This window comes from Zootoca vivipara, chromosome 4, assembly GCF_965207765.1.
Source record: "Zootoca vivipara chromosome 4, rZooViv2.hap1.1, whole genome shotgun sequence".
In the NCBI taxonomy this organism is placed as follows: domain Eukaryota; kingdom Metazoa; phylum Chordata; class Lepidosauria; order Squamata; family Lacertidae; genus Zootoca; species Zootoca vivipara.
The window spans coordinates 45,417,184-45,433,461 of record NC_142587.1 but is presented as its reverse complement, the minus strand read 5'-3'; the positions used below and the strand labels follow the sequence as shown (position 1 = coordinate 45,433,461).

The 16,278-nt window shown below is 41.1% G+C and overlaps 1 protein-coding gene across 8 annotated transcripts in view; it reads right to left on the bottom strand.

The window, feature by feature from the left end:
- The window catches only part of SYTL5 (synaptotagmin like 5), a 71,216-nt gene that overhangs the window by 37,562 nt on the left and 17,376 nt on the right, over positions 1–16,278 (bottom strand). For 6 of the 8 annotated variants that reach the window (XM_035114675.3, XM_088667803.1, XM_088667807.1 and 3 more), the window contains exon 2: positions 5,576–5,916. In XM_035114675.3, the coding sequence (XP_034970566.3) occupies positions 5,576–5,694 (119 nt within the window). In that variant the 5' untranslated portion in view covers positions 5,695–5,916. Of the gene's footprint in view, positions 1–5,575; positions 5,917–8,251; positions 8,380–16,278 lie in introns of those variants that run through there. The other 2 variants (XM_088667804.1, XM_035114678.3) reach the window with 1 other exon arrangement.

Sequence of the window (16,278 nt, the reverse complement as noted above, 5' to 3'; positions counted from 1 at the left end):
GGCTGCAGACTTAACCACACACACTTTAACAATCTGGTGAAAAGGAAAAGAAGAAAATTAAAGCACAAAGGCTAAAGATAATCCCAAAATGATACTAATCTATCTGGCACTAGGGAGAGAAAGGGCATGTTATGAACTATTAAATTAAGTCAGGGTATAAAACAAAAGCTCTAGGTGATGAAATATCAGTGTTCATTAAGAACATGCTGGCCTCATTTTAATCCAAGCCTTTTGACATATTTCTGAAATTAAATGCAATACTTTATATTAAACTCTCATTACTAAAGCAACAGATTATTATTATTAATGAAGATTTTTGTGTGTGTACTTAAGAAAATGAAATGAACAGTCAGCCCTTACAGAGCTGCTCAGCATATAACTGTAGGGCGCAATTTATGCTACTATGGTCCCAGTCCTTGCCGTGTAGAGACTGCAATTCCAGTCCTCAAAAGGCAGTTTTATTTTCATAAAATAATGAATGTTCTACTGCATCCCTTTCTTCAGCAATCATCACAATCCACTGGAGCTAAGGGAAGCATCCACTGCTGAATATGAAGGGCATTTAAATATGCACTATATTATCCTGTGATCTAGGACTTCACCAAAAATTGTGCTTACTTTACAATTTTATCTATTTTATTTATGTTGCTCATTACAGAATTTGCCAGAACATGTTGCACAGATAACAATGAAGCCTTTCTGAACATCATGCTCCTCTTGTAAGCCCACATGTGAAGGCAGGACATGACTGATGGGAAGCTCAGTCAAAGGGAATTTGTTCTCTGCCAGCATAGCAGTGGTCCCGCCAACACATGCTAAGCATGATGCAAATACATCATGTATATACAACATGGCTGGAAAATGTGCCATAATTTGATTGCACTAAAGTCAAAGAAAGAGCTCTGTTCAGTTTTGCTAAATGTCTCAATGCATGTTTGGTATGGGTCTTCAGCCTGCTTATTATAATTATATGGCTTTAGCTTTGCCAACTTTCCTCAACACAATTATTCAAAGCTTGCAGAGCCGCAGTAGATCCAAGAGCAAAGTAATTTCTCACTCACAGATCACTTGAAATGAGAAATACTGTATTACATGCATTTTTCTCTTCTAGAGATTGGATAGCCCCAAATGATCAAAATGATTATCTGCTATAAAAATTCATGACACTTGCTTCAGAAGCGTAAGAGTGCATCTCTGCTAGGATAATTCTTTTTCTGATGTTCTCCACACTCATTTATACAAGTTTCTGTCAGGATCAATCCTTTGCCATTATTTTGATGCTATTAAATCTGGCAGACCAGCATTACAAAACTAAATCAAATCTGTGGCCCAGCCAATAGATTCAAGTTACAAGAAAGGAGATTCTGACTAAACATCAAGAAGAGCTTTCTAATGATAGTAGCTGTTTGACAGTAGAATGGACTCCCTCAAAAGGTTGTGGACTCTCCTTTATTGGAGGTTTTTAAGCAAAGGTTGGGTGGCCATCTGTCATGGATGTCCAGAATCCAGATACCTTTGAGCACCATGTGCTGGAAACTAACAGGGGAATGGTCATCACCTTCACAGACTGCTCATGAACAACTTCTTATTTCTGAAGGTCCTCTGAATTTTAGGAGGTTTGATGGGTGCCATGGGCAGGGAGACTTTATGTGATCACAAGTAAGACTTAATATGTCCCACAGCATGTAGCTTTGCAAACAGCACTTTGGATACAAACTTAAGAAATAAAGGCTGGAAATCAGGCAGGTTTTAATGACAAAGGGTTTGGGAACTGTCTGTCTGTCTGTCTGCAAAGAGTTGGGAACCATTTGGGAACTGTCTGTCTGTCTGTCTGCAAAGAGTCTGAAAAGAACCTTCCTGGGTGGCACATAAATGCCAAAATAAATAAACTGCATGCCAACATTTTCCCTTTCTGCTTTCCAGTTCTGTGTTCCTATAAAAACTTCCATACCACCCCCAAAAAACTGGGGAAAACGAGTGCAAAGCCTTATGCATTACCAGATAATGGTCTGAAGGTACTTGTTCTAGGCTCCTCTCTAAAGCTAAGCAGATCTTAGCTAACCGCTTTGAAGTTTTTAAAAAAACAAGCGGTATGATTTTTTTAAATTAATTAAATATATCTGGACCTAGCCAAGAACTAGAAGGAATTATGCAGGAGCCCCAGGAATGCAACTCCAAGGCCTTTGGAGAAAGGTAAAGACACAAATGTAGACAAACAAATAAGATGCCCCGCTTCGCAATTTCCTTCATTTATGGTAAAACAAGCTCAGACAGCTGCATTTTATATAAAATTCCTTCCATATTTCCTTGCGGTGTATTCAAGAGTGAATCACTGAACAACTGTGACAATGTGCTCTGATTTCAAAATTGGAGGAATTAAGTGTTCCAAGAGTACAAGAGATGGAGGAGGAGAATGAGTCACCCTATCTCAATCTACCATGAGCACATTTTCTAAACAGCCACTATCTAGCTGTGTCAAACACTACGGAAACAGAACACTGTGCGTCAGTAGAATAAGCAGTTATGTGCTGTATAAAAACAGCTTTTGCCCAAAACCAGAACTGACTAATTTTTAAGACTAAAATAAATTAAAAGGAATTAAATGTATAAAGGTCTAAGAATACCTGTAAAGCACTAAAGTCCTATTACAATGGGTCTTGCATCTTTCCTTCTGCCATTTGAAGAAAACCTGGAATCTCGGTGTTCAAAGGAGCCCCTGCATTATGTTTTTCTTAGTATGCTTGAAAATGAGTGCGGTCAGTTGAGGTGGTGCTTGAATGTGAAGTGCAGAACGGTGTCCTGAACATACAAATCTTATGCTCAAGGTATCTATCACATTATAGCATATTTGGCATCTTTCCTTATCTTCAGAGCATAGCTGCCAAATCTCCCACTGAAAAATGCGGGATCAGCAGCAGCGTGGCACCGGAAGTTGCTTCTACGCATGTCCGGACATGCGTATGAGCAACTTCCAGTGCCGCTCTGCCCAATTTCTGGTGCCCAGGCATGGGCAGAGTGGCACCCGAAATGGAGCCTCCCTGGCAAGTAGGAAATCCGGGGGATTTCCGGATTTTTTTTCTATTCGGGATAACAGTGGGAAATGGATTAAAATCTGGGGGTTTCCCACGAAAAACAGGAGACTTGGCAGCTATGCTTCAGAGGTAGAACAGAAGTTTGAACACGAGATCTCAATAATAAACGAAAAGCAGCAGCAGGACAAAAAAAAATCAGTTCTATTTTTTTTAAGGGCCGGGAGACAAAACCAGTATTTGCCCGGCACCACAACCAATGATGCCCATGTCACAGTTGACATTACCTCTAGTGGCAGGGATACTCATGAGGAGTGTATCAGCAGATGACCACAGCACATGAGAAGACCTGAAATTTTAGACACCTAAATAGAACCCACTGGGTCCTAATGCAAATTTAAATACTAGAGTTGAAATGAGAGCTCAGTTAACATAGCGTTCACCAGCTACACCTGCAACACTGCTGGAATTTTCAGTCCAGATTCAGCCATGTGGAACATTTGGATATTCAGAAGGTCAGGTAAGCACATGATATTTACACTGAAGTGGAGCTAAGAAATGGGTTATGACTGAGTAGTAATTTGAAGAAAAGCATAGGTGGGTTCTGCTGTACTCTTAATGGTCATGGACTCCTTTAGGGACCTTTCCGGCTTTTATTTTTTCTAGCCATGCAGCTGGGGGGGGGGAGAGACACACAAGCCCAAGGCTAACCAAGTTACATTCTTGTCATGTTACATGTGCAGAGGAGGGCAACCAAGATGATCAAGTGTCTGGAAACCAAGCCTTATGAGAATGGATATTTAGGGAGCTGGATATGCTTAGCCTGGAATAGAGGAGACTGAGAAGAGATATGGTAGCCATCTTCAAATATCTAAAGGGCTGTCATATGGTAGATGGAGCAAGCTTGTTTTCTTCTGCTCTGGAGGCTAGGACCTGAACTAATGGCTTCAAGTTACAAGAAAGGAGATTCTGACTAAGCATCAGGAAGAACTTTCTGACAGTAGGAGCTGTTCAACAGTGGAATGATCTTCCTCAGAAGGTGGTGGACTCTTTCCTTCATTGGAGGTTTTTAAGCAGAGGTTGAATGGCCATCTGTCATGGATGCTTTAGTTGAGATTCCTGCATGGCAGGGGCTTGGACTAAATGATCCTCAGGATCCCTTCTAACTCTATGATTCTATGACATTCCATTGTGTTACATTCTCTGAACAGCGGCCACCTTGCTATATTGCCGGCATGACAGCAATTGCATTGGTTTCATTTAGGCCTTTTTCATTTTTACCACACAATGGCAGTTTCATGCTAGCCATTCTTAAATTTTAAAAAAAAATTAGGTTAGGAGTCAGAGAGTGAGGATGTTAACATGGATAGCATGCTACATAGACTACAGAAATTGCACATAAAACTGCAGTGTGATGGTTAATAAGCTAAACCTTTCCAAGTGGAGGATAAAGATTAGTCAACACGCCCTCATAAAACATTAAACAGCAAGGTAATCATCTTAGCCTACATTCAATTTAACTTATAGGTCAACAACAAATGCATGCTATTTATGAACAAAACTAGAGATGGGCATATCAGAATCTACTGAAAGTTCTCTAGATGCTACCATAGTAGATCGGCAACAGTTTATTTATTATTATAATTGGGGGGGGGGTGTTGCAAGATGAATGATACCACCTGTTACATTTTATGGACAGCAATAACAAACCACAAATGCGGAAAGTAAATACAGGCAGCAATCATTTTGTGCAAGGGTTCCATTCCTGCCCCACCACACGTTGGTAGAGTGTGCATAAACCCACCCCACCCCATTACGCCATGTCCTATCCCTGTTCTTCTAGGTCCTAAAGTATCTGTGCATCAACAGTCATGTGTCAATTGGACATGTGCAAAATGGTCACCGCCTGTACTGATATGTCTGTGTTTTGAGATCAGCAAGGGTTTCTGATGTTCAGCTGTCTTAACAATAGCAACAAAAAGCTTTCCTTTCTAAATCGGGTTGCTGAAAAGGAATTATTGAGGAAGAAACCAAGAGTGGATTTTTGTGTGAAAGAGAACTTGTGAGCTCAGTTCTGCTACTGATCACGAATTCTGAGCATGTGCGCAGAGCTACCCTGGGTTGTACACATAGCACAGTGTGAAAATTCCACCAGGGCAAGGGTTTCTGCTTGTGTAACAGAATGTTCTCCTGCTCTCCTTCCCATGCTAACCCTAACTCTGCTCTAGGGCCTCAACCCTCTGGAAAAGATTTCAGAAGGGCACTGAGTGCATGCAAGGGAAGAAGAAGTCCCATTGCTCAACCAAAATTCCTTCTTAGCTTTAGTCTGCTCACCTGAGCCACTATTTTTAACCTGGCTATGGTTGGTGGTCCTCAGGGTTGTAGTAAAAAACAAAGTAGATTCCACAAGTCTGATGTCTTCCCAACCCTGAACTACACTGTAACCATGAGCTAACTGGATGACAACTACAACATATGCACAAATATCTAAATCAAACTCCAGTATTCAGAAGTTTAAATACCTCAGAAGAATTTTTCACAATTACCTGATTCTTTTATCTTCAGTTTTTTTCAAATACTCGTCTCTCTTCAGCACTCCCAGTATCATTTCCCTCTCATGTTCCAGTAAAAATGACAAATTGATAATTTCCAAGTTTTTTGACATGTTGCTTCGATTGTATTATTTTATAATTTATGTAGTATGAAGGGCATGAATTGTGATATACAGTTTAAAGGCACATCATTGCAAACAACCAAAAGTTACAACATCCAGCTTGGTGACTTGCAACTTTGCTGGAACTTCTGAACATGCTGTGGGTCTTCATTCAAAAATTATCCTCAAGTTAATCGTTTCCCCCCCAAAGCTGGTTATTTCGATTCTTTGTACCTGGAAACGAAAGTGAAAATAAGTCACTTGATATAATGTTGCATGAGCAGCTGAAAACAAACAATGGTTTAGTGCCTTCAAGACAATAGCAAATACTTAAGTGCTGACACATTCACAACATTCATTGTAGACATTTGTGACTCTGACTGACCCACTGGTATTAAAGTACATCAGTTTACATCCATGGAAACAGCAAGAACAAGCCCTGGTTTTCCCAACTGAATGGACTTGCAGCTGAATAAACTGGAGACGGCCACACTGCTTGTGTCTAACAGTCAGTTCCAAAATCCAAAATCAGCCAGACTATGTGGTGAGTTCAATTTGCAAAAGAACTGGTAGATGGAAAACAGTTATCTGATTGCTCCACCACATGGCCAAAATAATTTTCTGATAATATATTCATACTAGTTGCTAGTTCACACTAAAAGTAGATTTAGCCACATAATGGGAAATCATATGACTAATCTGTAATTTGGCAGGCAACTACTAATATGTACTTGTAAGATTCAAAAGGGACCCAGGTGGCTCTGTGGGTTAAACCACTGAACCTAGGGCTTGCTGATCAGAAGGTTGGCGGTTCGAATCCCTGTGACGGGGTGAGCTCCCGTTGCTTGGTCCCAGCTCCTGCCAACCTAGCAGTTCGAAAGCACATCAAAATGCAAGTAGATAAATAGGAACCGCTAGAGCGGGAAGGTAAACGGCGTTTCCATGTGCTGCTCCGGTTTGCCAGAAGCGGCTTTGTCATGCTGGCCACATGACCTGGAAGCTATACGCCGGCTCCCTCGGCCAATAATGCGAGATGAGCGCGCAACCCCAGAGTCGGTCACGACTGGACCTAATGGTCAGGGGTCCCTTTACCCTTTACCTTTAAGATTCAAAACAGTATTTACAATTTTCTTTTACTAAAAATATAATATTACTCAGTTGTTCTAAACAGTTTTTAATATTGTGTTTTAACGTTGCAACCTGCCCTGGGACCTTAAGAGTGAAGAGAAAGTAACAAATAAACCCTCCATCCCATTTTCCTTTCTTGTTTCTCAGTTGGTACTATTAATTCTGAGGTAAATAATACAAGAGAGAAGGCAAGAGAGATCAAAACTATCAAACAGAAAATACTTCTTTTAGATCTGTATTCACATTTTCTTCTTAATCAATATACAACAGATCTCCTGGAGCGAGGGTGCTATTTTTAGGGACACAAGTGAAGTTTTAAGTGGGTGATTCTTTAACAGATTTATAGACTAGGTAAAGCAAATGATCAATTATTACTTGTGGTAATACTCATTTTTGCCATGTGTGAGCATGATCCATGATAAATGGTTCATTATTGCGCAAACCCTTCCTGGCTTGTCAGTTTGCACACTAAATTGATGGTGTATTGAACAGAGATATTTCCATATGTGAAAAGACCATGCTGTGCTGTTTATTAATACACTGAATAATCTTTAGCATTTGTTTCCTTAGATATAAGCAGGGATTCTCCAAGAGTAGAACAGGCAAGGAAGAACAGTCTGACTTCTGGTCAACAAAAGCATTAATAAAGTGCCTCAGTATGCACAGAGTACATAATCAATCATATTTATAAAAACTGCCCTCTTGTTGTCTAAACTATGATTCCAGTTTATTGCTAGAGGCAAGGCCAAAGTGCCAGTTTAATTGTCACACAGAAGTAATTTTACTGTGCTCTGTTCAAATTCGTAATAAAATTCCAAGAATAGCCTTGCTGTGAAAGGACAACAAATTAGGATCATTCCTGATCTACATTCATATCATTTAATCGGGAATAACTTTTAATCGGAAAGCATTCTAATGTTTTTTTCCGCCAAACCTTTATTAGGCATTACGAATATAGGTCATCATAAAACATCCATATATAAAATTTTAAATATATATAAATGAACAGCCATGTAAAAATATGTAACAATGAGGATTTTCATTGGAGTTTCTTCTCACTAAACAGTGCCATTCACCACTCTGAGAGATACTACTGGAAAAAACCTCACCCACCCTTGCAGTTACTTCCAGGTTAATGGTATTTTCATTGTGCCGTGGTGTATTCTAATCAGCCAACCATGCCATAACAATGCGATACTTTAAGATGGTATCAGAGAAACTATAACCTTAAAATAGCCCAGCTTCATTCACTGAGACATCAGGAAATAAAACAAAACAGGCAGTAAACTTCCTGTTTGGTTAAAGAAGTCTACTGTTATGAGAAGCATTCTTACAAAACCTTTTCCTTAAGTCTTATTTTGCTGGACAGTGTGACAAGAGCTACTGAGTGTTTAAAATGGGAATAGATCTTCAAATGGCATTCTAAATACATAGGTCTTACCGTATCCAGAGTGCTAACAGGCGAAGTACTTCTGGTCAACTTACAGAGGACTACTGCAGTGGACTCTTTACAAAACTAGAAAAACCAGCTGTTCTCCCACCGGCAATCTGTTTGCACAAAGCACACACCCAGCAGCATGATGCAATATTTGCCACCAGCGCCTGGTTATCAAAAGTACAAGGAACTACCTGCAGCGCCAACCTACTGAATTTTCAAAGGAATGAATGAAAGCCTTCCATCTTTTTAGAACCATCTTCGACAAACAACAAAGTGAAAAGCTGTAATGTCAGTCGTTGAAGGAGAATTACTGACTACCAATTATAATACCCAATCCTACAGATGTAACTGATTTATTTGAAAATGTAAAAAGTGGTTAGGTCTAGGAAGCTGCTCTATACCAAATCAGGCCATTCCATCCATCTAGCTTACTATTTCCCACAATGACAGGCAGACAGGAATGTTTCCCAGTCCTACCAACAGACTGAACTTGGGACCTTCTGCACATAGCTGTCAACTTCTGGTTTGGAAAATAAGGGATCCGAAGCGGCCACCCTGAGAACCCCCAAATTTGGCTTTTTGGGGACGTGAGCACCCAGCAGAGCTCTTTTGAGCCCAGTTCGCCGCCCGAAAACCCCTTTTTTAGGGGTGTCGTGTGCAGGCAGAGCGGGACGGAGCCTTGGGTTACATTGCTGCCTCTGAGACGTTAAGCTCCGTGCCGGCGACAACGCGCGCCAGATACCTCCAAAAAAAGAAAGAATAATTGGAACTGTAAGTACATTAATTTTACGATTCGGAAAGCATTTGGATTAAGGAGGGGAATTTAAAAGGTAACGGAGGTCGTCCCCCCCCCCCAACCGAGAAAACAAGAGGCAATTGCCGAGCCTGCAGCTGTAATGCTGAAACGGGACTCTGGACTTCATTAAAAAGTATTTCGAACACCTTCCCGAGGGCAGCGGAGCCAAGGGGAGGCGAAGGCTTTTAAAGTTTGGATTTCCGCATTTTTTGGACTCCAAAAAGAACAAGCTCTCCGGTAACAGGGCGACGGAAACCTGGATGGCATCGGCCAGCTAAGTGGGAATTTCCTCTCAGGCACAACAGCCTATGCACCATATTGAAATTTGAGAAGACAAGGACGAAACTAGTCAAAACATTTGGACATGATGTATGAGAAAGGGATACAAAGTGTATGGGAAAAAATACAAGAGGTGAAGACAGGAGTTAAAGAGTTTGCAAGACTAACAAAACAATGTATCGAATCCCTACACCGACCTCCCTTCGTAGATAGCATTGAGACACAGACTGAGACTGTAGAAAATAAGAACTTTAACTCTGTAAGAGAAGATCGAGAGGAGCTCCAGACTTCGAACGAAGTGCAACCGGTGGGAGAGGCTGCACGGGACACGGATTACAACAACAAAGCGGCATCGTATAGAGAGCTCTGGGAGCCTCTTCTCTCAGTGAGAGAGGGAGAACAGGCTCCTGGAAAAGACAATCTAGCTGTGCCAAGGATCAAAGAGGTGGCCCGGACTCGAACCTCCCTAGTGAGAGAGGGGAGGCAAGATCCAGGCGAAGACTGCTTTAATTGGGAAGCAAAGAAAAATGGAAAAATGGACTGGGGTTGGCAGAGGGGTTGGCGAATAGAAGTAGCTGGGCTGGAGTGGGTGAGAGATGGAGTGGGTTGAGAAGTATTGTAATTAAGGGAAGGATTAAATGGTTTGGACATGGATTGTACACAGGAGCTGGCTGGGACATTCGGGGGACCGTCAACCGTTGGAGGAGGGGGGATATTAGAATTTAATTTGATAATTGATTTAAAAGAATATTAGAATTTATAATTGAGAATATTTTAGTGAAAATCAAGAGGCTAAGGGGGATAAGTAGAGGATAATTAATTTGGTTATATGGTTTAAAGTATTTTTTTCTTTATATATATACACAAGGGATCTGTTAATTAGAAGATTGTAATGTGTTAAAAAAATTTTCTTAAGTTAGGTAATAAAATAAGAGTTATATGGGGATGTTTAGATTTTGTCAATTAGGAAAATTGCAAAAAAAGGGTTACAATTAGGCTCGGGTAGGGGGGAGCGGGGAAGTCAAAATTATAATAGGGTTATGAATATTAGATTGGTTTTTTTTAATTGTTTTTCTTTTTTGTGTGCCTTTTTGCATTTTTGCATTGTTTTTTTCTTTTCTCTTTTCTCTTTTTCTTTTTCTGTAATTTCTGGATTTTTTTGTATTCTTTTCTCTTTGTATTTCTGGATGTTGACTATGATGTAAGATGATGACATGAATGGAAATACTAAATTGAAAACGCAAATAAATATAATTTTTTTTTAAAAAAAAGGAAAATAAGGGATCAGCAGCCTCACCCAGCAACATGGCACCGGAAATCGGTCCTGCGCATGTCCAGACATGCGCAGAAGTGACTTCCAGTGCCAGGCTGCTCGTGTCCCCATGTCTGGGCACCAGAAATAACTTCTGCACATGTCTGGACATACGCAGGACCAATTTCCAGTGCCCCGGACATGGGCAGAGCGGCACCAGAAATCGGTTCTGCGCATGCCCGGGCATGCACAGAGGCGATTTCAGGCAACACTCAGCAAGTGAGCGAGCAGCCAACCGCCGAGCGAGGCATTTTACCAGGTGGCGCCTGGCTGCTCGCTCGCGGGGGGGGGGGCACAGAGTGGAGAGGAGCTGCTTCAAATCCGGGAAAATACGGAATATTTAACAATCCGGGATAGCAGCGGGAAATGGATTGAAATAAGGGAGTTTAACACAAAAAATTGGGAGGGTTGACAGCTATGCTTCTGCATGCAAAGCATATGCTCTGCTCCTGAGCTATGGCTCTAAGGTCTGAACTAGCCAGATCACCAGAAGGAGTGCCACTGCATTAGTACTGCACAGTGGATATTTCAGTTTCCTTGAAGCATTTACAACAGGTGTTGTTCCACTAATGGAAGGCATCCATCAACAGAATGAGGTGTGTGTGTGTGTGTGTGTGGTTATCTCCTCTGCAAAATCTACTGATTTTGAGGAGGCTCATTGAAGTTGAAAGGAAGAGGATGCATTGGCAAAAACAGCCTCACTCCCCATTCCACTGATGGGTGTCTTCTATAAGCAGAGTGACCCTTGCTAGATGCAACTCTTCTAATTTATTTTTTTTTAAAAGCTACAGATCTCTTTTTTGAAGGGGAAGACAGTTTTTTTAAAAAAATGAACCCCCTAATTTAATAGCACCCTGTGAGGCAAGAGAGGCACTTTACTATGTTAGGACAAACCATCAAAAACTGGAGTTCAAACTAGCATTTTTTTCCTGTTTTGTAATGCATATACAGTGGAACCTCAGTTTATGAACACCTCGGTTTATGAATTTTCAGTTTATGAACGCCACGGACCCACCTGGAACGGATTAATTCACTTTCCATTACTTTTAATGGGAAAGTTTGCTTCAGTTTATGAACACTTCAGTTTAAGTACTCCGTGGACCATCTGGAAAGGATTAATGTACTTTCCATTACTTTCAATGGGAAAGTTCGCTTCAGTTTATGAACAGACTTCCGGAACCAATTAATTGTGTTCATAAACCGAGGTACCACTGTATGACTATTTTCATTCATGCCAGATAGTATTTTTTTACAATTGGACATATAACGGACATTTTAAAAATCTGATAGATTCCTCAGCGCTCTGGGAAATTTCCCAGTGGTTAGACATGGCAATCTTCCTGAGGCTTCTAGTCTCATTGTGGAATGGCGAGACGCGATGGACCATCCATAGAATTGCTTCAGAGCACCCTCTCTTGACACTGTATGGCCTGCAACCTGCCCTGGTAGTCAACAAAACGATGGGTTATGCAACAAGCTGGATTATGGCTGCAGCGTGAATAACATTAAGCATTATTGGGATGCCAATCACACACTCTGCAAGTGGAGCCTTCATTATACTAAACAGCCAACAGCATGGCTTTTAAATATATCAAAACATGTTGCGGGACTGTGGTTATGCACACTTTTTGAACTTAATAGGACTTACTTCCAAATAAATGAGCTTCTGTTCAACTGAGCAATGTTCAATGTAACTAATTAGAATAACTTTACATAAATCAATAAACAGTTCATGTCACTTCTGGATCACAACAAATAAAAAGTAACCCTTTTATATGAACATATTGCTGTTCAGGCTGTCAGGTGAAGGCAGTGTCTTGATACCCAGACAATGTTTAATTATCAAATACTGCTAAACATTTTTTAATGGTTAGACATGATGGTATGGTAAAGAGTTGAAGTAACAAAGTAACATTACCTTTACCTTACCATACTACAAAAAAGCCCATCATTAAACAAACACCACTATCTTGCTAGAATTCCTATTATTTCATCTCCTGAAGTCACATATCAGCAGTAAATACATGGCACCAAAAGGACACTTGTTGGCACATTCATTGCTCAAGTAAAAACAGAAGCTAGAAGCCACTCTTTCATTTTTTTGGAATTATGCCAGCTTCCCTGGCACGCTGTCTTGGATTCTGTTAGATCAAAGCCTGTGCTTCCAAGCTGTACCGAATTTATAAAACAGAAGTGTGAAGCAGTAGCACATATGTATAAAAATACTAATACTTAGGCTAAAACACTTAATGCCTGAATATTTTTTTTTAAAGCCAGTTGATCCGATAAATACAAGTTAGCTTTAGAAATACAGTATTATACCCAGCTCTGGAAATGGCAGAAAATACTATACTCATTTATTTTCTCTCACAAAAAGCCAAAGAACAAGCCCCAAGTACTTGTGCCTCCCCTCCTCAGGAGGAGGATGCGGAATCCCCAAAATAGAATCATATTGCATCACCAACCGAGTGTGCCACATAATCCCATACAGTTGAGACGACGAGACGAAACAATGGGTCCACTCAGAGAGAACAATCAAAAGCACCCCCAAAACAGCATACAGTGGAACCTCTATTTGCAACCATAATCCATTCTGGAGGTCTGTCCGGAGGTCGAAATGGGTCGCTGGGAGAGGCGCCATTGTGCGCAAGTGCGGGTGGATGATTGCCTGCTTCTGCGCATGTGCAAACGGCCATCGCCCACTTCTGCACATGCATGAATGACGATTGCTGCGCCTGTGCATGCGCCGGGTTTGCCGCGGTCGTGACTTGGAACAACCGTAAGAAGAGGCGGTGGTAAGTAGAGATTTGACGGTACCCATTTCTCCAAAACAAACTAAAGAAAATCCCCACAATACTAAACAGGTTCACACAGTCCATACCTAAAGCATGGAAGGAAAAAATAGGCAAACTGTCCTTAGCTTCAGGCTCACTAATCCCCCTGGCTCATCACCCACTATTCCAACATGCAGCACAAAGCCTCCAGATAAAAAACCTGGCAAGCCAAAGGCCTACATCATTTAAACACTTCTACCTGTACCGACACAAGAAATACAAGACAAACTAGGTGACACCCAAATACCTTAGCTAATGCACCACCAATTACACACCTTCTTAAACAATCCAGCAGTAAAATCAGCAGCCACTAAGCCCTTGGCTACCTTCAAAAACCTTCTCCTGACAGCAACGGGACACAGCAAGGAGATGGTAATCACAGTATACAAAATACTGCTCCAAAATCCCACAAACCCCCATGATGCAATCAAAAACAACGGGAGCACAACATAGGCTATGAAATTAACTCTACCCAATGGACTGGAATGTGGTCTAAACCTCCCTTTAAATCAGCTGAAAGAAGGAAACTCACTCTGAAACTCACCTACAGATGGTACCTAACACCACGGAAACTGGCACTGATAAGCCCAGGAGCCAAAATGTTGGAGAGGCTGCACCTCCACAGGCACATACCTCCACATGTGATGGGAATGCCCCAAAATGCAACCCTTCTAGACAGCAAGCCTACAAGAGATATGCAAAATAACTGACAGGTACAGTATTAGAATTCACCCCAGAACTGGCCCTACTGAATACTGAATACCAAGATAATAATGTCCATTCCTATTATAAAGAGCCTATAACCCACCTACTTTCAGCAGACAGAAGCATCATAGCCAGACACTGCAGAGATCTGACTCAGGAGTGAACATGGGCCACTGGTACCAAATAACATGGGAAACAGCCTTCCTAGAGAAGCTAACAGACTGAAACTGACACAGGAAAAAAGATGACGCCTTCACCTTGGTATGGCTCCCCTTTATCACATCACAGCCCAACAAGACACAACAGGAACCTGCTGACAGCATATGAATCAATATGGCTTACATGACCCAACCATCCCTCCCCACCTCACAAATGCAAACAAACCGCACTGCAGCCAACTACAGACAACCAACCACACCCTCTCACTACCAATGAAATGTAAAAAGTGAATTGAAAGAGAACCTATCCAGTTGACGCTGACACAAAACACACATACACTATATAAAAAAATATAAGTTTCACCTCCCCATCTCTCCTCTCAGCTTCCTTAATCTTATACTGTATACAACACTAATGTCTCATATCAAATGTAACTGATCTGTAGAAAAGACTTAAAAACCTGAAAAAGAGACAATGCATGTACTTTTATAAACGAAGAAAACATTTAATAAACATTATTTTTATATAAAAAATACAGTATTATGTGTTCCCCACTTCTCCCAAGTGGTGAGAAGTTTCAGGAGTGTTAGCTTGGTTTAGCTTCATTTGGACAAGAGAGCACTGGACACATATGATGCTTTTGTAATATTTGGCTTATTTACAAGTGGAGCACAGGTGGAGGCAAGCATGTGAACTCCTTTCAGGCAGCAGATCCTCTGCCCCACATCAGGTCTCTAGAGAAGCACCTACAATCCCAAGATGCTTCCAGCCTCCAGCTCACTCATATTCTGCTCCTGCCTCTGAGGATTTCAAAATTTCTCATCTCCTCCCTAAGCTGCTCTCTGAAAGGGAGTATTTAACAACAACACAGAGATGCACTGCATCCTAATCAGACTTCCCCCACGTTAACAGAGGGAAGATCTCCACAGGTGAACCATCAAGGGAAGGGCATGAACATGCAGCCCTGACCCCCTGACCCTCGTCCACAGTTTTGCACTTGCATGTTGAGGTCAATGCCTGAACATGCCAACAGTGTGCGGAGAAAATGTTATGTGCAACTTAAATTGTGATGAGTGTGACACAATCTAACAAACTGACAGAATGCCATCCCAAACCCCTGCACTGCTTTATGTTTTTAATATTCATCTCATTTCCCATTGAAATGTAGTAGTTAAAATGGAAATGCAATGACAGTGATGAAGCACAAGGTATATAGTTTATCTCAAAAAAGACAGGTTTTAGTTCAGTACAAATGCTGCAGGCAAAACAATAAGATTGAGGTGAGTTATGCCCAAGCCTTTTCCCCACTTCTCCACAGGCGATTTAAAACCACAGATGTGTTTTTGTTTTGGAGCAGAAAATGAGTAACATTTGTTACACGGTTTTGATCAATTTAGCTTTGAGCAATAGGTTTTATCTGGCCAGTATTATCCATAGGTCATTCTGTATTTCTTTACAAATCCATACAAAGTATGTCCCCAAATGGTACGTGACAGCAAAAGGTTTGTCTTCAATTTAATTTAGCATTGTTTAGCAACCTGCTTTGATGGTGCAACTCTGCAGTGAACTATACCAATTTGTAGGTCAAACACAGCTTGAATCAGAACAATGGCAGAAGACTCCAGGACACAGGGCTGTTTACATATCACAGCATCTCTAGAGTACCAAGTTCTTCCTGGTAGAAGGGAAGCAGGTATATAATATAATAATAATAATTTATTATTTATACCCCGCCCATCTGGCCGGGTTCCCCCAGCCACTCTGGGCGGCTTCCAAAAAAACAGAAATTCTAAAATACAGAAATCCATCAGACATTAAAAGCTTCCCTAAACAGGGCTGCCTTGAGATGCCTTCTAAAGGTCTGGTAATTGTTGTTCTCTTTGACCTCTAGTGGGAGTGCTCAAGCAGTGAAAGATGCTCCCTGAAAGAACTTGGCCATATGATT